The sequence below is a fragment of the Helianthus annuus genome, chromosome 4 (assembly GCF_002127325.2).
Source record: "Helianthus annuus cultivar XRQ/B chromosome 4, HanXRQr2.0-SUNRISE, whole genome shotgun sequence".
Lineage (NCBI taxonomy): Eukaryota > Viridiplantae > Streptophyta > Magnoliopsida > Asterales > Asteraceae > Helianthus > Helianthus annuus.
Genome location: NC_035436.2, coordinates 53,447,446 through 53,472,443, shown reverse-complemented (window position 1 = coordinate 53,472,443; position 24,998 = coordinate 53,447,446). Strand labels below are relative to the sequence as shown.

Genomic DNA, 24,998 nt, shown 5'->3' with positions numbered 1-24,998 from the left:
TGCTAGACCTCCCGACATTGACGAATAATTCACACCTTTCAAGAAAACAAATCAAACCATTCTAAGTATATTCTAATAACTTTTACAGTAGCCATTTTGTTACTATTCATATTTTCTCACATTTTGACAAACTCGGTTATATTCTAAGAACTTTTAAATGATATAGTTGAGAGATTGTAAACCCTTGATCATTCTCATTTACAATATGTCATATATAAAGATTACAAGGGATCTCCTATCTTGGGAGAGATATTTACATAACAAATATAAGTGATATCGTTTCCTATTATACATCCGTCTATTACACCCCCGCAGTCGAAGCTAGAGGAGGGCGAATGATGAGACTGGAGCGAAAATCATCAAATAGAACTTTAGGCAGCCCCTTTGTAAAAATGTCAGCCACTTGAAACCGCGTGGGTATGTGAAGGACGCGAACCGTGCCACGCTGTACCAGATCACGAACAAAATGGATATCCAGTTCAATGTGTTTAGTACGCTGATGTTGAACTGGATTCCCGGCCAAATAGATCGCACTGATGTTAACACAGTAGACTAGGCTAGCCGTGGTGACGGGTCAATGTAGCTCTAAGAGAAGGTTACGAAGCCAACATAGTTCAGCGACAACATTAGCAACGCCCCGGTATTCGACTTCAGCGCTGGACCGGGAGATAACTGACTGGCGTTTAGACGACCATGAAATGATGTTCGAACCCAAATACACACAATAGCCCGAAGTGGAACGTCGCGTATCGGGACAGCCCGCCCAATCAGCGTCGGTGTATGCTCGTAAAGAAAAATCTGCAGAGGTACCGATGGTAAGGCCATGAGAGGAGGTACCTTGAAGATACCGAATAATCCGCTTAAGGGCATTCCAATGATCCACTTTTGGTGCGTGCATATACATGCAAACTTGTTGAACAGCGTAACATATGTCTGGTCGCGTGAATGTCAAATATTGTAGGGCTCCCGCAAGGCTGCGATAGAGTGTCGGGTCATCGAAGTCAACACCCGCGTTGGAGCCGAGTTTAGGCTTAGTATCAACAGGAGTAGCCACAGGTTTACAGGAGGACATGCCGGCCCGGTCGATAATCTCTTTTGTGTAAACCTGTTGAGAAAGAAACATTCGATTACCTTGCCGTTGAACGTGAATGCCCAAGAAGTGACTGAGCGGCCCGAGATCTTTCATTGCAAATTCATTTGATAGTCGAGACATAAGGTTCACGTGAAGAGAATCCGTGGATGTTGTGAGAATAATATCATCGACGTAGATGAGCAAGTAAGCTGAAGTGCCGTTGTGACAGTAAGTAAAGAGTGAGTTGTCACATTTGCTTTGCTGAAATCCCAATGAAAGAACGAAGTCGGTAAATCGTTGATACCACGCACGCGGGGCCTGTTTCAAACCATAAAGTGACTTCTTTAGGAGACACACGTGATCGGGATATTGCCGGTGTCGAAACCCCACGGGTTGATACATGTATACTGTCTCATTTAGATTACCGTGAAGGAACGCGCTGGTAACGTCGAGTTGATGAATCGGCCACGACTGTGACAATGCAAGCGATAAAACGGTACGTATAGTGGTAGGCTTCACAACCGGACTGAAGGTTTCACCGCAGTCCACCCCAATTTGTTGATTACTTCCATCACAAACAAGACGCGCCTTGTATCGTTCAAGTGTACCGTCGGACCGAAATTTGTGGCGAAATAGCCACATGCTACGTAAAACATGCATATGAGGTTGCCGTGGAACTAAAACCCACGTCTTGTTTTTAATAAGAGCATTGAATTCGGTGTTCATGGCGTTATGCCAATCCGTGTTAGACAAGGCGTCCTTGGGATTTTTGGGTATAGGAGCAATGGAGGAGGAATGGAGATTAAGTATGTTTTTCGGTTTAACTATGCCGTCCATGGAGCGGGTACGGATAGTTCGAGTGGGAGGAGGGGGAGGTGGGGGTGGGGTTGGGGAGGACTGTGTGATGGAGGGGGTATCGGGTCATGTAAGGGATCAGAAACAGGGCTGGGAGTGGGTGAGTGTGGGCCGAGAGAAGAGGAGGATGGTGAGGTGAATGAAATCGGGATTGGGCTGGTGGGTGAGTTTGGGCCTGAGGGCGAAGGAGAGTTTGGGCTGGAGGGAACCGAGGGTTGTGGAGATGGAGTAGTTGGGCTAGTGAAGTAGGAAGGTGGGCCGTGAGTGGGTGGGTGAATGTGGGTTGGAGGGTGAACTGGGTAATGATGGGTGGGCTGAACTGAAGTGGTGGAGGGAGGGTTAGTTGAAGGACTAGGTGAGGCAGTAGAAGGAACAGTGGTGTTGAGAAATTCATAGGAGTGTAGGGAAGGTTTAGGATTATTAGCGAAGGGAAAGATAGATTCGTCAAATATAACATGTCGGTTGATTATAATTTGACGTGTATTGAGGTCGAGACATTTGTAGCCCCGATGGTTAGTAGGATAACCAAGAAAGACGCATGGCATGGACCGGTATTGTAGTTTATGGATGGTAGTATGAGGGATGAGGGGGTAGCATAGGCAGCCAAACACCCGTAAATGCGAGTAGGATGGAATGCGGTGGTATAATGTTTGGGTGGGAGAAATGTTGTGTAGGAGTTTGCTTGGCAAAATGTTTTGTAGGTAGGTAGCTACTTCCAAAGCATGATGCCAGTATGTATTTGGTAGGGAAGAATGGGCCAACAAGGTGCGGATAATATTATTAGTGGACCGTAACTTGCATTCGGCTTTACCATTTTGGGATGAGGTGTATGGGCAAGAGAACTGAAAATGCATGCCATTGAGATTACAATACTGTTTAAACATATGGTTATTGTATTCTTTACCGTTATCACATTGGAATTGTTTGATCTTTCGTTCAAACTGGGTGTTAATTAGGTTAGAGAAGGTGGTAAATATGGAAAAAGCTTGGGATTTGTGTGTGAGGGGGTAAGTCCATAAAAAGTTTGAAAAATCATCAAGAAAAATAATGTAATAACGGTGACCCCCCGTGCTAAGAATCGGAGAGGTCCAAAGATCACTATGGATAATATCAAAAGGCATTTGCGTAGTATTATTAGAATCAAGAAACGGTAGTCTAATATGTTTACCAAAAACACACGATTGACAAACATTATTTTTTAACGGTCCATAATCAATAAAACTGGAATTTTTAAGAGAATGTAATGAAGATGATCCCGGATGACCGAGACGTTGATGCCATGTGTCTTGAGAAATAGCGGTGAGGGCAGTGGGAGAAGTGAACTTGGTGACTTGGGATGGATCAAATGTGTAAAGGTCTCCGGAGCTATTGCATCGTAGGATAGGCGTCCGAGTCTTGAGATCCTTCACCAAAAAACCATATGGGTCAAATTCAATAGAAAGTTGATTATCAGTAGTGAAACGACGAACAGACAGTAAATTTTTGATTAGTTAGGGTGAATAAAGGACTTGATTCAGTTTAAAGGGTGGGAGGGGAGGGGGTAAGGTAAGGTCGCCTTGTCCATACACGGGAATGGTTTGACCATTGCCCACAATAATATTTCGAATCATGCTTTTATTAAAAGAAGACGAGAGTTTAGAGTTGGAAGTCATGTGACCTGTGGCACCTGTATCCATGGCCCAAGATGGGTCAGTGAGAGACATCGCGTACATGGCCTGATTGATGTCGGTGGGCGTGGCAGCAAATGGGGTAGATGGACGAGGCCCTAAAATACCCGCACCAGTGTTGTTGGGTTTGGGTACAGTAGGGTAGGGGCAAGGTGGAATGGGAGCCCAATTATTCCATGTGGGTGCATTGGCAGGTGGGCCGGCCCAAGGGTAATAAGGCCAAGGGTAAAACCCATTCATGTGTTGACCGATGCTGCCAGAAGAGAAATTTGGGGTTCCCCTGCCACGACCGCCATAACCGTTCTGTCTTCCTCTTCCACGGCCGCGGCCGCGACCGCGGCCCCTGTCGGAGTTCTCGTTCCGCTGCTCCCTTGACTCTGATTTGTCCCGAGTGTCCCGAGATGGTGGCTCAACAGATGTGTGAAGGGCGGTGCCGGCTGACTGAGCCGATTGGCGGGCCTGATTGGTCTTGCGGGATTCGGCCATACATAGCCTGGAGCAAGTGTCGTAGAAATCTGGAAGAGGCTTCATTTGTTGAATGACGGAGGCAGTATTTTCGTATTGTTCATTCAAACCCGTGAGGAGTTGTAACACTAGTTGTTCGTTGGTGACCGGGGAGCCGAGGTTGGTCAGTTGATCAAAAATAACCTTCAATGCTTGACAGTACGCAGACATATTCGGAAACTGGTCAAGACGAGTGTTGGCGAATTTTTTGTTGAGGTCGATTGTGCGAGTTGCTTTATTGTCCTGGAAGATATTAGCAATCGTGGTCCAGGCGTCGTATGCGGTGGTGTCGGGTTTGAGAACAGCATGAAGAAGATCGGTAGATATTGTACTATAAATCCACTGTAGTACAATGGAGTCCAGGCGTTCCCATGTTTCGGTTTGTGGAGCGGCATCTTTGTCCGATGTTTTGTCAGTTGTTGTGGAGGAGCTGGAAGCTTCTGCTGGCTTGGGTTGCAGGTGATCAAATACAAGGTGAGCCTTGCATTGAATCTTAAACATCTCTGACCATGTAGTGTAGTGGCCAGTTTCAATGTCAAGGGTGATAGGAATCAGGTTTTTGATTGAAGTAACCGTGACTGCAGGGTGAGGGGAAGAAGATGACGAAGACATGATGAGGGAGAATTAGGGTTGCGCAGACGCAGAAGGTGGGGAAAGAAGGGAGGATCGGCTATAGGTATGATACCATGAGAGATTGTAAACCCTTGATCATTCTCATTTACAATATGTCATATATAAAGATTACAAGGGATCTCCTATCTTGGGAGAGATATTTACATAACAAATATAAGTGATATCGTTTCCTATTATACATCCGTCTATTAATAGTATTAAAATTCGGTTATTAAAATGTTGAAAATAATATAGCATTTAAATAATATAATATTTTAATGGTAGGGTAATATTTTAAAAAGTAGAATGTCAAAAACAATGTAATATTTAAACGATCAAATATTTTTAAAGGACTGATCTTGGAAACGGTAAAATATTTTAATACAAAAAATAAAACTTTTCTTCAAAAACAACTCAAATTGCCCCACCAAAACATCCATTTTTCAACTCAAAAAAACACCAACCTGCTAGACGTCTCATCGGCCTAGACGGGGCATCTAGACCCGTTAAACTTTGTACCCAACCTCCCACTCAAAGCCCTTGATTTCGGTGCCTAGACGCCACGTATAGACCTAGACGAGACGTCTAGGGCACCAAAAGTGTCCAAATAGCTAAGCCGGGTGTGTAAATACATCCGAACTAAAAAAATGGAGGATTTTATTTATTTACTTTTTGTAGATTTATTTTGGAAGTGACATTTCTTTCCAAATAATAAGGTGGTAAAACAGATAAAATATAGGACAAGAAGGATCTTCAAAAAATATCTCTAACTTGGAAAAAAAGAATATTGTTCCTTCCTTCTTCCACCAGAAAACTCTATAAAATCACACCGCCGCCATAACAACCACCATCTGAATCTGAAATGGGTAGGGGAAAGGTAACGTTGAAGAGGATCGAGAATAAGATCAACCGGCAGGTGACTTTCTCTAAAAGAAGATCTGGATTGTTGAAGAAAGCTCATGAAATTTCTGTCCTTTGTGATGCCGATGTCGCCCTCATCATCTTCTCTACTAAAGGCAAGCTCTCCGAGTTTTCGACTAATTCTTCGTATGTCTCTCTCTCCTTTCTCCTCAGTTTTTGATGATTTTGCTTCAAAGTTTATGATAACTTTGAATTACTATAACATTTAAGCTTATAATACTGGACATAATACCATAATTGAAGTGATGATCATCATATGATCATGCCTTCGTAAATTTAAAAAAGGGCCTCGGATTTTTACTTCGTTCGATCTATACACTTTCAAGTAATTGAAAAAAAGACCCTAAATTTTTACTTCGTTTACTGATCAAGACGATCTAAAAAGAGCCTCGGATTTTTACTTCGTTTTGTCTCTCAAAATAATAACAAATATTAGGCCAACTTTGAATTCTTATAGCATACAAGTTTATAATCTTACAAATCATACCAAAATTAAAGTGGGTAAGTCAGATCTTTAATTTGTTTCTTACCTGATGATTACGATCATGATTTATGTTGGTTAAATTCAGGTAATACAGATGATCAAACAATTATGATCATGATATTTGTTGGTTAAATTCAAGTAATACAGATAATCAAACAGCTAAAATTAGGAATATCTGAAGCTTGTCCTTTGCTACTAAATTATGGCATATTTTTCTAAAAATGGAAACAGATTCATGCACCTGATTTCATGTTAGATTGAGATATATTACAGTTGTTATCTTACTGTATTTTATTTTTATTTTATATGTTTTTAAGGTGGTTGTATGGCCGTTTTAGGGTTTATGATATTTTAAGAATAAATTAAGTGTTAAGACAAGGGACCCACAAGGAAAGGAACCAATGAAAGAACGAAAACACATACCCTAGGTCAAGTCATACTTGGTATCTCATCATTCTTGTGTCGCAATCTCTGTGTTGCTTTTCAATTTATATTGGAAAAGATAATGTTTTTATTTCAAAGCTGTCAGTAAGAAAAAAAAGGGTCACTGTTTTAGCATCTTCTAGTACTATAACATATATACGTGTCTAAATGTACATACATATACATATGAACATAATTGCAAAAAGTACAAGAAAACTTATATAAGTGTGAAGGGAGTCGTTACCTATTCTAAATAGGTAAACTCTTCATTCATCCAATCAAATAGTGTCACATCAATTCATCTAATTTGTTTACCTAATGTTAAAAACGTTGGCGATGATTTACCTAATGAGGTTTAGGTAAACTATTTAAAAAAAATGTGTGATTAGTTTAGAAGGAATGGACCCCACCACACATCCATCTCTCTCCCCTTTCCCTCCCTCTCACCGAGTCGGTAAAGGTTCACCGAGATTGGCCTTCACGATCGGTAAACCAAAGGTTGGCGGTGGCTTCCCCGATCGGTAAGGTGTTTACCGAACCCTTTACCTATTTCACTCCGTTCACCTAATAAAGGTTATTATACTATGGTCATTATGAATACAGTTTCTTCTAACAGAACTTTTCTAGTGCTATCTTTTTTAGATTTAATATCAGCTTTGTTCATCATTTCACTAGTATATAAGAGAGTTTGCAGCAAAAGCCATAGAAGCCTTTATAGATGAAAATAAAAAGAGTACAAATCTGTTTTAATTTAATTTAATGAAATATAACTATACAATTGAAAAATGGCTCCACGAAAGTTAATATGCTAGGGTACTCCTCGATCAGGACTGCTATATTTACTTATTGTAAAGTTGAAAATGTTAATGTCCAATGGTACTATTTTTTAACTATGAGAACCGAAAACTAGACCCACACGTTAGATATAGTGTTGTTTTCGATATATAAATTCATGTGACGTCATTTTGGTTAGGTCTATTTTAGCCCTCTATCAAGATTTCATGCAGTTAATAGAAGGGTTATCAGTTTTAGGTGTTATTTTACTTTTTCTTAATCCTTTGTAATTTCTAGTTTCTTAGCACTTTTAAACAAACTCTTTTTGCAGTTAAAGAAATACGCCACGTACGACTTCGTTTTGATATATTTATCGTGATTTCAATTCAATAACCAAAACCTTTTAACTTCAAGATCAATGAAAAAAATCATACACAAGACAATACATTGAAAACGAGCTTATTGTCAAATGACATGATACCTTGTGTCAATGTGTTTGATTCGATCATGAAACCTCGAGTTCTTCATTAGAGCTATGCTATGCAGTTAATATCGGTGATATATCGGTCATATCGGTCCCTTAGTAAAATATCGGTCAAAATATTATCGGCGATATTGACCGACATTTGACCGATATAACCGATATATCACTGATATTTGACCGATATAACCGATATATTACCGATATCTGACCGATATAACCGATATATCACTGATATATCACTGAATTATTGGTGTTAAATTGCTATATATATAAATTCTGCATTATATTAAAATTACCGATATCCCACCGATATCTTACCGAGATAACCTATATTTCATATATCGGTCCTTGACCGATATCCGATATTTTACCGCATTAACTGCATAGGAGCTATGAGCTTGTTATTCGTAGATCTTGGTAGCTTCACTTTGCTGAAAACGGAGTTCATCCAACAATAATCCAAACAAAAGTGTATCACAAGCTCAAAAAAAAAACTTACATAATCAAGTATCTTTCAGATAACATATAATCCTCTTAGTCACCTCCCGAAAGGTTGATTTTTGGCTGGTGCAAGTAAACAATATATAAGATCTTTTGGTTGGTTTATGTTGTTTTTAGTTACCGGTAGAGTTATGGTTTTGGTTTGAGTTTTAGCTTTGAACAAGTGAATTTCAAATTTAAATAAACATATATATACTCACACATATAAAATAGTACATGATATTTATATTTAGAGTAAATTGCAATTTTACCCCCTGAGATTAGGGGTCATTGGCACTCTTACCTTCCCTAAGGAAATAATTGCAATTTTACCCCCCACTGTTCACTGTTATGTCGCAACCTTACCCCCTAACCTCAATTTTGTTGACTGATCTGTTGACTTGGTGGTGAAATGACTATTTTACCCTTTAATTTTACCCCCCGTGTTTTGTTTACTCTGTAATTTACCCCCTGCCACCACTGCCACCGCCATTCACCACCACAACCACCACTGCCACCTCCAACCACCACCCTCAACCACCACTGCCATCTTCTTCCTCCCCCCCCTCTCTCTCTAAAAAAACCCACCACCCGCCTTCATCTTCAACAATCACCACCGTCATCTCCACCACAACCACCTCCCTCAACCACCTCCAGCCACCACCCTTTCGGTAGAATCAAAATCGATAACGGTAATCAAAGTATCAGCCCTTAATATCAGTAAATTAAATTACAAAACACAAAGTTTCCTTTTGGCTAAAAACGAAATCAATGAAAGTAATCACAGTATCAGCACTTAAGATTAGTAAATCAAATTAAAAATTACAATAGCTTCAAACAGATTAAACCTAACACTAACAGCAATTAAAAACAACAATGCTTCAAATGGATTAACCTATATAATATCTTCAATAGACAAAATTAGCCTCTGGTATTCTACTAACTAACAAACTGTCTTCTACTAAATATATAATATCCACAAAATAAGAAGAAGAAATCAACAGTGATTTACCCATAATAAAGAACTGAATAATCGATCAAATTTTTTGAACTGATAAACAGAGGGTTCTTGCTTGTTGTGGTGGTGGTTGGATCTTCATGATTGGAGCAATTCTTTGGTAGTGGAGCGCCACAGAGATCTCTGTTACCAACATATATTGATGGATCATTAAGGGTTTGCAATTGATTTCCCGTTGGAATTTTTCCGGACAAGTTGTTATGTGACAGATTCAAATGGAAACCCAAATCTTAACCCAATCAAGATCCACCGGTGACGATGCGGTTATCAAAGAATCTCTGAAACATCATCTTCACGGCAAACATCATCATCAAATCTCTGGTCATCACCTCCGTTCACCGTCACCGTTCCATCACCGCCACCGAACAACCACATCGATCTCCGGTCATCTTCACCGTTCTCCGATCTCTTGTCTTCATCGTCATCGTTCTTAAGATTGTGGTGGCGGCTGTATTTTTAAAATTAGGGTTTGGACTTATCAATAACGAAGAAGACAAGAGTGGTTGTGGCGGGGGTGGTGATGATGGCGACGGTGATGGTTGTGGCGGCAGTGGTGGTTGTGGCGGTTCAGATGGCGATGGTGATGGTTGAAGATGATGACGATGGAGGTTTGTGGTGGGGGTGGTGATGATGGCGACGGTGATGGTTGTGGCGGCAGTGGTGGTTGTGGCGGTAGTGGTGGTTGTGGCGGTTCAGATGGCGACGGTGATGGTTGAAGACGATGATGATGGAGGTTCAGATAATGGTTGAAGATGATGATGACAATTGCAGTTTACTCTATATATAATAAAAATAATAATAAAAAAATAATAAAAATAAATATAGGGTAAGATTACCAAAATACCCTTACATATAATGGTCAAACTACCGTTGACTGTGGTTAGGGGGTAAGGTTGCGACATAACAATGAACAGTGGGGGGTAAAATTGCAATTATTTCCTTAGGGGGGTAAGAGTGCCAATGACCCCTAACCTTAGGGGGTAAAATTGCAGTTTACTCTTATATTTAATAGGCAAATGAAATGTAAACATTTCTAACGTAATTTAATTCCTTTGATTTATCCCCATACTTGTCGCCTAGTGGTAGGAGACTTGGATTTTCCAATGGAGACTCAAGTTGAATTCCCACTTGTGTCATATTGCGGTGGATATTGGGCAATGATGGTGACAAACCCACTGAGGGGGTTCGATCCTGAGCTACACCCCGGTTTTCATCCGGCTGTTACTTCAGCGAGGCATTTCGTGTGGAGGCAGTACGGTTTCCGGGGGAACGCCGTAACCAAGGCTGACCAACCCAACACGAGCCCGGTTAAGACAACGTAGTTTGGGCAGATCATGGCTAGGGCCGCCGTTTAGGCGATGTGACATTGGGTCACTTGAAAAGAAAGTGACCGTTTAAAAAAAAAACTTTGATTTCTTTTAGGTGGTTCAACCAGGCTCGAGCTCGAGCTCGTTTAACTTTGAAAGCTCGAGCTCGAGCTCGGCTCGATTCGAGCTTTATTTCTAAAGCTCGAGCTCGGCTCGAAGGTAATTTTTGAAGCTCGAGCTCGGCTCGGGCTCGACTCGTTTAGTATTTATTAACAAACTTTAATTAATTATAATAATTGTTATATATATAATTTAGTTATTTTTTTATATTTATATAAATGGTAAATATTATTATTTAAATATATGTTTAATATATTAATAAAAATATATAAAAAGAAAGCTCGTTAAGGCTCGCGAGCCGGCTCGAGCTCGATAAGTGAAGCTCGGGCTCGGGCTCGTTTACTAAACGAGCTTGTTTTTAGGCTCGGGCTCGAGCTCGTTTAAGCTCGGCTCGAGTAGTTCGCGAGTAGCTCGGCTCGTTTGCACCCCTAGGTGGTTGACTGGTTGTGCTTCGACTTTTCGTTCTCACATGGATTAATGAAATAAAGTTATTCTTTTGTCTTAATAATCTTTGATGACATTAATTTCTTAAAATGCTAAAACTGCAATTGAAATATCTTCTAAACTAACTATTAAATAGATAATTTGGTATAAAATCTGTTTTGGGCTATATCATGTACATTATGTCATTATTTATGCTATTTACAAATACATGTTTTAATTAATCCTTCCTCATTATAACTATAAAGAAATAGTTTCAAAAAAAATGATATATATACAGTACTTGGTTAATGAAGCTCTAATTTGAGTAAAATTTAATTGACTGTATAAAGTTTTATTAAATTAAATTAACTTGTCTTGTTCATCTTGTCACCACACAACTTTCATAAACACCACTTTAGATATGTATAGGTAACAAAAACTGATCAATAAACCACCCAAACGTACATACATCATTTTATATATTGTTAACTTATATTATATTATATTACTAGCTTACAACCCCGTGTATTACACGGGTTGAATGATGAAAAATATAAATTATAAATTTGTATATAATCCTTATTAATGAAATGACTTATTATTTCATATATAATTTTGCAACTTTTTTGTGCATTATCAATTGTACATTATTACTTTTAACTCAAAACTATTTGTTTTTTTTTTACTTTTAACCCAAAATTTTTTATCTTTTGCAATCTATACTCATAACTTTTTTTTACTTTCAACTTTGCTCCTTTATAGTTTTCATTTTTCGCAAATTTTTCGCTTTATGGTTGGTTCTAAATTTTGTGACTTAACACATTGCAACGTGCGTATTTGGTTTAACGTTTTTACGTTTTGTTCTAAATTTTGCGAGTTAACACGACGCAACGTGCGTGTGTGGGTGAACGTTTTTACATCGTCTATTTTTTCCCCGTTTGACAGATTTAAGATAACGTGCGGGTCCTAGATTGACTTAGTTATAACTAAATAATCCCCGCCGCATTGCGGCGGGTCCCAATCCTAGTTTAGATAAATTAGTAAAACAAAAAAACAGTTATATTTTCATTACTTGTACATGTGATTTGATACTTTATTAGTAATAATTGTTTATATCCAAATAATATATTATATCTTAACAAATATATATGGTTAGGGTAAAATGAAAACTTCTACGAGTTGTGTGAACTTAGAGAACTCAACCTTACAAAAGGTTTTTTTTAATTTTTTACAGAGGGTGTGAATGAGCGGGTAGAGACTTAAGGTGTTAAATTTTTTGATTTTGGATTCAAGTGGCTAAAACCACTAAAACATAGGGACTCAAAAGTAATTTTCTATTAATTAAATTTGAAATTATACGTTTGATCTCTAACTATATTAAATAATATTATACTTATTATATTATTTGATACATTTATATTTGTTATAGATAATTATTAATTAAATTTGAATTTAGACATTTATCTTTAACTATATTAATTAATATTATATTATATTTTGTGTATAAAATTAATATGTAATACTATTATTAAAAGGGAAGAGGCACCAGAGAGTGACACGTGTACAAAAAGATTTTCATTTATTAGTATAGGAAGATATTATATTATTATTATTATTATTATTATTATTATTATTATTATTATTATTATTATTATTATTATTATTATTATTATTATTATTATTATTATTATTATTATTATTATTATGTTTTGGTTAAAAAACAGCAAATAAAATGTATATGTTAAACTGCATCAATTAGAAGATGTGTTCAGTAAGTTCAAAATGAACTTGTGACTAAAAGTTTTTATATTCATACCGAAAACATGTAAAACCATTGTAAAAAATAACTTTTCATACTACCCCTTAAAATGTGGATAAGTTACAATTCTTTTACGTATTCTTGCCATATCTTATAAACTATAATGTTTAAAAAAGGGTTATTGGATTTTATCACCCTCAATTATCGGCCTTTGGCCATTGCCACCCGCAACTAAAACTTTGAAACCCGACACCCCCAACTTGACTTTTTGTTCGTAATGGCACTAACCAGTTAAATCTCCACTAACTGGGTTAGTTTTTTGTCTGACGTGGCACAAGTTTGCTGAGTTGGAGCTTATTATGTGGCGCTGATGTAGGAAAAATTAAAATCCATGTCAGCAAACAATATTCACGTAGGAACACCTTATATATACAAACTCTCAATTTTCTCTGTTAACCCCAAACAAAGCTGAAACAGCTCAACAACCAGAAAACTTTTCCGATCACCGTCGTACACCGTCGCCAGCGACAATCTGACTGTAAAACTGCGTAATGATTTCTCCATAGATGACTTTTCGGTCCGTCGTTCGTCGCCGTGATGTGCTAATCTTCGTAGATGTCGTTCTCACCTGACCAAAAACCCTAGCGAAATCGAACAAAATTAGCAAAATTAGAAGTTATTTCATCGCCTGAGTGTTTTGAGTCTGTGAAGACGGTGTAGAAGTCTCGGTTGAGACGCTGCTGCGGAGAACGATTTACCGGATTGAATGGTGACCACTCGCCGTTGTTCCGCCGGCCATGGCGACAGAATCTCAGATCTGACCGGTCATTGCTGTCGAAAATGTACATCGATGCGGCTGGAAAACGCCGGCGAGTTTCATGCGACGGCGGCGCGTTGTCATTGACGTTCACATCTACAACTTTGATATATTCGTCGTCGCAGTCTGGACATAGTACAGCGTTTTGGGCTGGTATTCTAACTAAGTGAGTGCACTTGTAAAACCAATACGATGGCGTTGGCATGTTATTGTTTTGTACAGAAACTTACGAATCCGGTGAGTTGTGAACTTTAATAGCTATGAAGTTGACGGAAAAGAGTATTCCGTTATCGGAAAGTGTTGCACAGACAACTAGATAGACGTTGTGGGGTTTTGGCTTGATGAAAGGAAGAAAGCAGAGTAGGTACTCATTTTAAGGCGACTAATGTATGTACCGTGATGAACTTACGCTTAAATTGGCCATGAATCGATTCGAACCTATGCTTCAAAGGCCATGAATCGATGAGAACCCATATGATTTTGAGGAAATTAGGGTTTGTTTTGGAATTCTATATGTTATAAAGAAGGAGATGAGGTTTACATACACATCATCGCCACATAATCATCTCCAACTCAGCAAACTTGTGCCATGTCGGATAAAAAACTAACCCAGTTAGTGGAGATTTAATTGGGCGGTGCCATTACAAACAAAAAGTCAAGTTGGGGGTGCCGGGTGTCAAAGTGTTAGTCGCGGGTGGCAACGGCCAAAGGCCGATAATTGGTGGTGATAAAATCTAATAACCCTTAAAAAAACCAAAAGTACCGTAACGACCTACTTATTTTTGTCGACGTTTCGATAGTTGTCTTGGTCAGTATTGACGTGTGGATTAAAATGTACAAGTAGATAATGCCTTAATGTACAAGTGATTAAAGTCCCACATACTTAGTCGTTATCCCAGAATGTATAATAACTACAAAATGTCAGGTGATTAAATACCGTCAATTTAATCTTCTCATCTAAATTACACTTTAATCCTTCATCTTTAACAAAAATATAGATAATTCGTTAGTACTTACACTTTATCCCTTTATAAAAAACTAATTCCCTCTACGATTTTTAAACGGTCATAACTTTTTGGTACGTTAATATTTTTTTAATTACACCAGTATTTTATTCTCTTTAGTTTAAGTATAGTATTGCTATAGTTTTTTTAATTAAAAAAATTGATATTTTACGTGATTAACAATGTCTAAGGGTGAGTAATAACTGAATCGTTAACTGAAACCGAATCAAACCGAAATAAACCAAAAACTGAATTAGCTAAAAAACTGATTAACAAAAACCCGAATTAACCAAAACTGAACATTTCATATTTTAATATATTTCTAGCTATTATACTTTCAATACATGTATTTCATATTTATACCCCCATTTTATGTATTTATACCTCCATTTTGTATATTTATGCCTAAATTTCATGTATTTCTAATCAAAAGTTTTAGCTCATGTTTGGTTTTGGCTATTAACTGAAACTAAATGAATTAAATAAAAAACCATCAATCTAACTAAATAACAAATTGATTAACTAAAAGCGGATTGGTTAATAAAATAGACTAATCGGCGACCTCGATTTGAAGATAATAATCTAACCAATTGAATAATGCTCACCGTGGCAATGTCTGTGTTTCCCGCTTCATCGCGTGCGCTCCTATCGGTTATTAACCAAAACCGGTTATTGGTGAGCAATAACAAAATCGTTAAGCTAAACCAAACCGAAAACAGCCGAAATCGAATCGAAATCCTCCAAAAAAACTGAAAACCGAATTAACTAAAAACGGATTATCAATTTTTTGTATTCTCCATTAACCAAGATTAACTGACCGAACCAAATCATTCATATTTTCATATATTTCTAGCTTTTATAACTCCGGTTCATATATTTCATATTTTATATATCTATTTCATATATTTATACTTTCGGTTGATGTATTTATGCCTTAATTTCATATATTTCTAAGCAAACGTTGTAGCCTAAGTTTTTTTTTGCTATTCACTAAAATTAAATTAACCAAACTAAAAACTGTCAATCTAACCAAATAAACCAAAGTAATTAATCGAAAACCGATTGGTTAATAAAATAGACTAACTGATGACTTTGGTTTCAGATTCGGTTGAGGATTATAACTGCGCTGACCGAACCATGCATAACACAATGAAATAGATTAACCGGTTACTTCACTTTTGATGTATATCTATCACAATGATGCCACAATAAATATTACATTAATAAGAAAACTACAAAAACGAGTACCGCAATGCGATGTGTCGCTCCTGCCGCATCCCGCAGGCATCCTGCTAGTATATAATTACCCATTACCCAATACTATAATTTTCAACATATTTAGGCATAGAGATGTTGTAAATTATGCTTTGTGGGTTTTAAAAAAAATGATTTTTTTATTTTTAACCCAAAACTATTTAATTTTTTTTTTTACTTTTAGCCTCAAAACTTTTCATCCTTACTTTTAATTTAAAACTATTTATTCTTTTACTTTTAACCCTAATACTTTTCATCTTTTATAATTTAACCTGTCAACCTTTTACTTTTAACTTTGTTCCTCTACACTTTTCTTTTTTCGCAAAATTTTCGTTTTAGGTTTCGTTCTAAATTTTGCGAGGTAACACGGCGCAACGTGTGTGTATGATTAAACGTTTTTACGTCGTTAATTTTTTCCGTTTGACAGGTTCATCATATCACGGGTCCTAGATCGACTTAGTTATTCTTTTATATGTTTTACATTTCGGTTTAATTTTTTCGCATTAAGACACTGCAGCTTCAGTGTTAGTGGTCGCTGGCAGTAGTTTGGTATTGGTGTTAGCCAACCGTCGCAGCGTGAGAGTGCTTAATACTAGTTATATATAATTAGAATACTTCAACTTTGTACCATAACTTGCCATTATTTATAAATTTACCATTGTATGATTTTTTTTAATTGTGTATGTTTTTTTATATCGCCTAACTCACACGCACTATATAATCATGCAGCTATATTTACCATTTTATGATGTTGTGCCATAACTTGTCATTATATATTTATCATTTTATGATCTTTGTCATTCCTCTCTTCCCTACACCAAACCACACATGTTGTGATTTATCTAATTTCATTGGTTAGTTAGGTATTGGTACGGTCATGTGAATTTGTGGGTAATGGGTTCTCATGCCATGGCACAACTCTCCTCCTAGCTTTCTCTCCCACTTTGATCCTCTTAACCCCTACTCTCCTTCACATCACAAGTGTATGTTCTATATTCGATTCGACCAAAACGTGTCTTTCAACCAATTTTTTTTCATTTGGATCCTTCACTTAATTTATTTATAATTCACTCTTGGTTTAAGTTTTCTTCGTTAAAGGATACTAATATAAGAGAGGATGAAAACCCAAAGTATCAAAGGGATAGGAAGAGTACATGTGAAACCAGTGTTCTAGAATGAAGGGAATGAGTTCACATATGAACACATGAATACACCTAGTGTTGGTACACTTTATGTGGACGCGACTCGGTTCGGTTCGACTCGGTTTGGTTCGACTCGGTTAGGTTCGTCAGCTGCAGGAGGTTCGCCGAGTTCGTCGGAACCGTGTTTGTCGTTGAACCGTGTTTGTCGTTGAACCGTGTTTGTCGTTTTCGTGTTCTAACTTGGTTTAACTTACCCATTTGGATTCCGCACTCTCGAGTTCGTCGGAAAACAGGGAATAGAGGTTTGACTCGATCCTCCGGGTGGACCTACACATATGTGAACCCTTGTAAATGCTTTAGCTTGGGGTAATCGACGAAGATAATTTACACGTTAGTGGTGAATTCAGTGGCGGATCTAATTTTTTCCCATCATAAGCATGGTAATAAAAAAAGTTATTTATATACCATACAAATTTGTCTAATATCGTTGGAGGCACGCCTTATGGAATCGACTTACAAATAGTGACGGACTCAGAAACTTTTATCATTGGGTCAAAATTTTCCGGTCTTTGTATGTCTATCAACATGGATTTATTTCGGGTTGAGCCATTAAAAAGAATTTGTGAGTTCACTTGGTCATGGAACTTTTATTACCAGATTGAAATATTTTGGGTTTTTTAGTGCAAATCTAAGGTTTTTTATATGATTCATAACTTCACATAGTTTTTTATTTTGTCCCTAACTTCATTTTGTTTAATTTTTTTTTGTATTCCCTAAGTTTAAAAATTAAAAACTAACAAGCTAACATCATCAATTATAAGAATTCTAATGTAACTACTAAGTGATGTTTGGAGGAACTAAGAGATTAGCCATGTAATTATCAAACTGTTTGAGTTTAATATTAGTCAAGTTTAAAACCTTCAACAAATCTTCAAAGCTCACATATGAATAATTGGGAATAACCCAGTGATGTTGGTGAGTAGGATAAGGTATAGAGTAGATGAAGGTCATGAGTTCAATTCTCATGGCATGCAAGTTTAGCCATTAAAAAAAGAATAATTCAATGTATTATGGTTGTAGTTTATGATTTAGACTAGTGGGTATGGTGAGGTCCATCCCCACGAGGATGGGTCGCCACCTAGGCGCCACATCACCGGCTCGTGGGAGATGGGCCTCCTTCACTTTTGAGGGGGGTGGAGGATGGGGCTACCCCACCTTAATATTTTATAATTTCCTAATTTTTTTATTAACTTAATAAATACAACATAACACAACATAAATAAATTCATTTCATAACATAAAAAAAAAATTACATTTCCTAAAAATAAAAAAAAACATTTCCGAAAAAAAAAATTACATTTCCTTAAAATAAAAAATTACACTACTCGTCTTCGTCTTCGTCTCCGTCACCGTCCCCGATGTTTACGTTGTTCCATATATGTTCTACCAAATCATGTTGAAGGTTTGCATGCGTGAAGTCGTTGGTTAGCGCAAACGAGTTTAAATCCTGTTGCGTCGGATCTACCGGGACAGTATTCCCGTAAGATGCATTCTCATCATACTCACAAATCGCCCGACCTTCGTTTTCAATAATCATGTTATGGAGCAAAAGGCAAGCGTACATACAAAGCCGCAACCTCTTCGGTGTGAACGCACGTGCCGGTTGTTCAAGGATGGCCCATTTTTTTTTTAAAACACCAAAACAACGTTCGATGTCTTTTCTTGCAGCTTCTTGACGCTTGGCGAATTTTTTCCTTTTTTCGTCCTCGGGAAATGAAATAGTCTTGACAATTGTAGCCAAGACGGATATATTCCGTCAGCAAGATAATACCCGCGTCTATACTCAACCCCTGAAACTGTAAAACGGGTGTCCGGACCGATTCCATTAACGACATCGCTAAAGATCGTCGATTGGTATAACACGTTGAGGTCGTTGAGTGAACCAGGGAGCCCAAAGAAAGAATGCCAGATCCACAAATCTTGTGACGCCATGGCCTCAAGTATTAACGTTGGATGGCCGTGATCACCTCGCGTGTATTGGCCTCGCCACGCAGTCGGGCAGTTATGCCACGCCCAATGCATACAATCAATGCTACCAAGCATTCCCGGAAACCCGTGCCTTGCTTCATGAGCTTGGTACAACTGTTGAATATCATACGCGTTTGGTTTCCGCAAATATTTTTTGCCATACAGTTTCACCACATTATGGCAAAACCGATACAAACATTCCCGCGTAGTTCTTGCCGACATCTGTAAGTACTCGTCCAAAGCGTCGGCCACTGTCCCGTACGCCAGTTGGCGAATGGCCGCAGTACACTTTCGTAACGTGGTGAACCCTTCATAATTCCGAGCATCGGGTCGTTGCGTGAAAAACGGGTCTAACCCCGCCAAATCATCAGCAATCCGTGTGAATAACCGGCGACTCATTCGGAACCTTCGTTTGAAAATGTCGGCATTGTAAAGGGGTGTATCCGAAAAATAATCGTTCACCAATTTCTCGTGCGCTCCTGTCGTGAAAAATATATAAATAAGAGGAAAGATATAAATATATAAAATTTATTAATGACAAACCTTCGCGGTCTCTGTTAACCCGTATTCGTCTGGTAATAACGTTTTCAGACGAGCTATCTTCCTCTTCCTCCTCCAAAAGAATGTGCGCCGCCTTTACCACAACGTTTGCGAAAAACATCTCCTCTTCGTCCGAAGAAGACGACGACCACCAAGAATTAGATGCTATTGTGGATGGAAAAATATTTTTTTTATAGAAGATTGGTATAAAAAATGGGAGTGGTTTTTATAAAAATGGATGAGAATGGGAGAAGAATGGGGAGAAATAGATGAGAATGGTATAAAAAATAGATGAAGGGGGTATATATTTAAAGTGAAAAATCAATTTTTTCTTTTTTTTTTTTAAAATAGCCGTTATTTAACGGCTATATATTCAAAAGTGTACGCCGGCGAGAACGAGCGTGGGCTGCTGGTCAAGCTAGAATGGGGCGGGGGGGGGGGTGGGGGACCGGCGCCGGTCCTAGCCGGGCCTCAGCCGGCCCCCATACCCACTAGTCTTAGAGTTTAGCACTTTAGTAACTTGGCAATATTGATCAGTACGTTGACCCATGTGAACTGGGATTGGTTAGAATTAGTTTGTTGTTTCATGTATGTCTCCTAGAATAGTTTGTTATTTCATGTTTCTACAAGTAATGTATCTTATCTTATTGTATAATATACAGAAATATACAAACCTTTATGTAAGGATAATGATAAAATATACGGCAAACATATCTATAGAATCGTGACATTTGTTGTTTGTGTATTTATTGTTTACACTATTTGTGGCATCAGCATGGAACGGATACTTGAGAGGTATGAAAGACTCTCATATTCAGAAAGGGAGCTTACTGAAACTGATCATGAATCACATGTATGTCACGTGCTCAAACAATTACTTTTCCATTTCAACTTGGAATGATATGATACTTTGAAACTTGTATTAAAAAGTGACATGAATGGAACACCCATAATTATAGGGAATCTGGACAATGGAATATGCCAAACTCAAGTCCAGAATGGAGGGTTTGCAAACAACACAAAGGTACTTACTTGCATCTCAAAAGATTATAATCCCACTTTGTTTTTTATATTATGTTTTTTTTTACAAATTACGTGTATGCATAACTAGAGGTGTTTACGGTCTTGTTTGGCTGATTTTAGCGAATATTCTGGGTCAAACCGCTAACTACGGTTTGGGGAAACGATAAACTAAAATGGTTGGATTAGTTGGTTGAGTGGCCGGTTTTAGCAGTAGTTTAGTACTATCATTGTTAATTCTTTTGTATGATTGGTGCTTTGATTCTTTTATTCACCTTTCATGTTACGTGGATGACATGAAAAAACAATTTCTACCCTTGTATTATAGGAAAGATTTTTCTCTGTGCGACACACTCTTCAGACCCTACCAATAGTTTTACTATTAGCGGAATTTTATAGGATATTTTTTTTTTCAAAAGTTTTAGCTTGTATTAGAACTTTAAGATGATCAAAATGCTTCATGAATATACTTAACTTCATATTCTTAAAATGAAAATAAATAATAAAGGTTAAAAGGATGGTTTGGTTCTAAATACCTAATTCTTGAGTCAAACCACCAAAACCGAACCGTATACATCTCACACAGGCCGAACTCACAAACCTGCTTGAGTTTGGTTGGTTTTGATGGTTTATGGACACATCCACGCATAACATTTCGACATTTAAAGTGACAATATACATGTTTCTTTGTTTTAGGCACATTATGGGAGAAGACCTTGATTCCTTGAGCTTGAAAGAGCTTCAAAATCTGGAACAGAAACTCGATGCGAGTCTTAAACATATTAGGCTGCGAAGGGTATAACAACAGTATCGTCTTTAAGAAAATCATTCGCATTTATACAATGTGTTAAACTAAACTTCTGTTTTTTACAGAACCAGTTGATGTTTGAATCAATTTCTGCGCTTGAGAAAAAGGTATGACCATCTTCGACACCATGTATCACCTAATGTCTTTGCAGAATATCTTCTAACAGAAATCAATCCACAGGATAAGGAATTACAGAATGAAAACAATGCTCTTTTGAATAAGGTTTGTTGAAAATCTTTGTATACTTGGATTCAAATAGAAGTGTGTCATTGTTTAAAAACAGTACTATCACTTCTTGTAAAAAACTATGCAGGTCAAGGAAATAGAGAAAGAAGTAGCCCGACAAGCGCACATCGAGCAGCAGGACCGACATAACATGTCATCGTATCGTTTTGGTACATATATCAGGTTAGTTTTTCTCTCTCAGATTGTACATGACTATGTTAGAATGTATGTTATGTGGTGTCACGAGACAATTGTCTGAAAACCGTAGAGGTGGGAAAATAGACGGCTTAAGTTGGTTGGGTAACGGATTAAAATGAGTAATCTTTGGTATTTATGATTTCCTATCCAACAGATTTTAATTGTTTTAACAGTTAGTATTTTGTTTTGTTATTTGACTTACTAAAAATTATATCAAAGAATTAAACTGAATAAAAGATAACATTATTAAAAGAAAATTTTGATATAATATAAAATGATTAAACCATTACATTAAGCCCCTAGGATAATGTTGAATGTGGTTGAAAGTTAGTGTCTAGTTATAAAACTAATTTCTAAATAAACATGTAAATTACTCATATTATAAATTTCACATGTTTTAGGAATGAGTAAATTATAAAAATCATCATTTATGTATGTCACTTATTGCAAATTGTGTCCTTTGTCTTTAATAATTACAGAAAACGTACTCGATGTTTGCAAACCCTTGGAAGTTATGTCCTTTAGCCCTAACATAGTTAATTTTTTGTGGTTAAATCTGACCAAATGGACCCCACATGAGGGTATTTTGGTCATTTTACTCTCATGTGGGGTCTATTTGGTTAGATTTAACCACAAAAATACCCTCATGTGGGGTCCATTTGGTCAGATTTAACCATAAAAATTAACTGAGTTATGGTTAAAGGACATAACTTGCAAGAGTTTGCAAACATCGAGTACGTTTTTTGTAATTATTGAAGACAAAGGAGAGAGTTTGCAATAAGTGACATACATAAAGGACAATTTTTGTAACTAAAAACGAAATAGATCAAAATTTGCTAAAATTGGGAAAAACCTTGATAGTTGAGATTGGAGCTTCGGATTCAGCTACGACATTAGGGGTAGCCTGCATATGGCGCTTTTGCCACATGATTTTACCAGTCTATCATTCCGTTACTTTTAGGTCTTGTAACTTCACATAGCCCACGTTATGCTCTTTTGAAGTTAGGCTTTTTTCTAACATGTTTACCACTACCCATTTGGGCCAAGTATGAGTCTGCTAGCTTGTGAACCAACTTCGTATTATATACATCTGGTGGTACAACTTTTACCTACAAGTACACTATCATACTTTCCCATGAAATATATGTATATTTTTCTAACCATCTCTATATACAATGATCAGTGCTACATATCAGGCAGGAGGTAATGGATTAGTAGAAGAAAGTCCAAGACAAGCTCAACCATCAATAGTCTTGCCACCATGGATGCTTCAGCATATTAATCATTAGTGATTTTATATCATATTTTCCCTTTCAAGGTTGTTTGTAAAGATAAGACCCTATATTTCATCAACCGATCGATCTAGAAAATAGATATAATAGCTACCTTGTGGACGTAAAATGACTTAGATGAACAGCAATCGCGTGTTGAATGCGTAATGAAATACCGTATTTATTACAATATCACTTCTGAATGAAATGAGTTTTCATGGACAATACTAGAAGGGGTTTGGCTTTTGAGGGTACAAAAGTTTCTATTAATGATCATTTTCATGTTGTTTATCCTTTAAAATTGTTCGTGTATAGTAGTTGGAGCAAATATAAAAAGAAACTATTGGTGATAGTGGATTGTCTATGTAGGAAATATAGTAATGAAACACAGAACAATAACACAATCTCAGTTATGAATGTAATAAATATATACTATATATACTTTTTCTAGTTATGTGTGGTGAGTGAAAAGGAAAACTAGTTAAAGGATAGAGTTTTAGGCAGATATGTTATTAAAGATTACATAAACAAATTTATATTTATATTTATATTTATATTTATATTTATATTTATATTTATATTTATATTTATATTTATATTTATATTATATAAATTTGTAACATTTGTGGGCATAAGGAGTTGTAACTTCAGCTTATTTGGTGTTATGTGCTTTATGATCTTGTAACTATCAGTTTGTAATACAAGTGTCCATAGCAGGGGTTGTTGTACGTTTAAGTTTAGGGTTTGTAAATATATCTGACTTGACGCCACCGCCTACACGGAGAGAGCATTTGCAGTTTCATCACGTGCTCCCCAACACCTAAATCCACCGCATATCAGAATTCACGGTTCTTGGCTGTTGATTCAAGCTGACATCTGAATCCACCTCCTTGTCTGTACCGACTGAAACCCTAATTGTGCTTTAACATTTGACGCGGTCAACAGCGGCATCCGATCTCCACGACTCCAGAAACGCATCTCCTGCATCGAATTTCGCGTACCTCCATTGATCGATTAGTTTATTTAGCAGTTCGTTTGCATTGTTTTTCGAAGGTCGGCAGGTATACATGATCTTCCTCATCTCTTTAGACAGTTAATTTCTGTATGTAGTTGTTTTGTTTAATCGTTAATCAAGTGATGGTTAATGAAACTGTTGGATTTATGGATTGGATATGCTGGTTTGATTGGTCTATGTTTTAGGGTGTGTGTGTGTGACGGGATGCTCAATGCTAGCTCAGAATGTCATGAGAAATGAAGGTTAGGGTCCTTAAAGTTTGGGATTTATGGATTGGGTATGTTAATTTGATTGGTTTGTGTTTCAACGGTGGTCAGAATGGGGTGGTTCAAAAAAGGGAAAAGATGGGAATGTGGTTGCATATGTCCAATTTCCAATCGACAATCTGCTACCCGATTGAAGTGTCGAAGACGAAAATCTGAGGTTGATAGTTGTAAAGTTTACTAGCGATGATGTGAGTTTTATGTTGTGCGGTTTCATGTGTTTTACTTGATTTTAATGAAGCATATTGTTAAGATGTAGCTATTATATGGATTAATGAGTATGGTTTTTTGAAGAAATTCAGCTGTAATGTTCGAGCAAATTGTAGAGTTAAACTGTTGTCCATTAGGATCTTTAACTAGCTAAACTGGCTACACTCCATGGTTGAGACACAGGTTCACTTCCCATCTTAGTGGCTTACCCTTTTTTTACTTATCACAATTCACTTATGCAGGCCCGTTTGATAAATCATATATGTTTTACTTCTGGCAGACTCTTTTGTCCTGGCCCAG

General features: G+C 37.2%; 3 protein-coding genes across 3 annotated transcripts; 2 read left to right on the top strand and 1 right to left on the bottom strand.

Moving 5' to 3' along the window:
• Window positions 1-574: 574 nt before the first annotated feature.
• Window positions 575-1,798, bottom strand: LOC110933553 (uncharacterized mitochondrial protein AtMg00810-like). Its single transcript, XM_022176769.1, has one exon. The coding sequence runs from the start codon at window positions 1,796-1,798 to the stop codon at window positions 575-577; it is 1,224 nt and encodes a 407-aa protein (XP_022032461.1).
• Window positions 1,799-1,804: 6 nt separating this feature from the next.
• Window positions 1,805-2,176, top strand: LOC110933554 (ctenidin-3-like). Its single transcript, XM_022176770.1, has one exon. The coding sequence runs from the start codon at window positions 1,805-1,807 to the stop codon at window positions 2,174-2,176; it is 372 nt and encodes a 123-aa protein (XP_022032462.1).
• A 3,265-nt stretch (window positions 2,177-5,441) lies between these two features.
• Window positions 5,442-23,418, top strand: LOC110936693 (truncated transcription factor CAULIFLOWER A). Its single transcript, XM_022179111.2, has 8 exons — window positions 5,442-5,757; window positions 20,463-20,541; window positions 20,648-20,712; window positions 21,405-21,504; window positions 21,582-21,623; window positions 21,697-21,738; window positions 21,830-21,924; window positions 23,123-23,418. Exons 1-8 carry the CDS (start codon window positions 5,573-5,575, stop codon window positions 23,226-23,228), a joined length of 714 nt encoding a protein of 237 aa, XP_022034803.1. The 5' UTR covers window positions 5,442-5,572; the 3' UTR covers window positions 23,229-23,418.
• The last annotated feature ends 1,580 nt before the right edge of the window (window positions 23,419-24,998 follow it).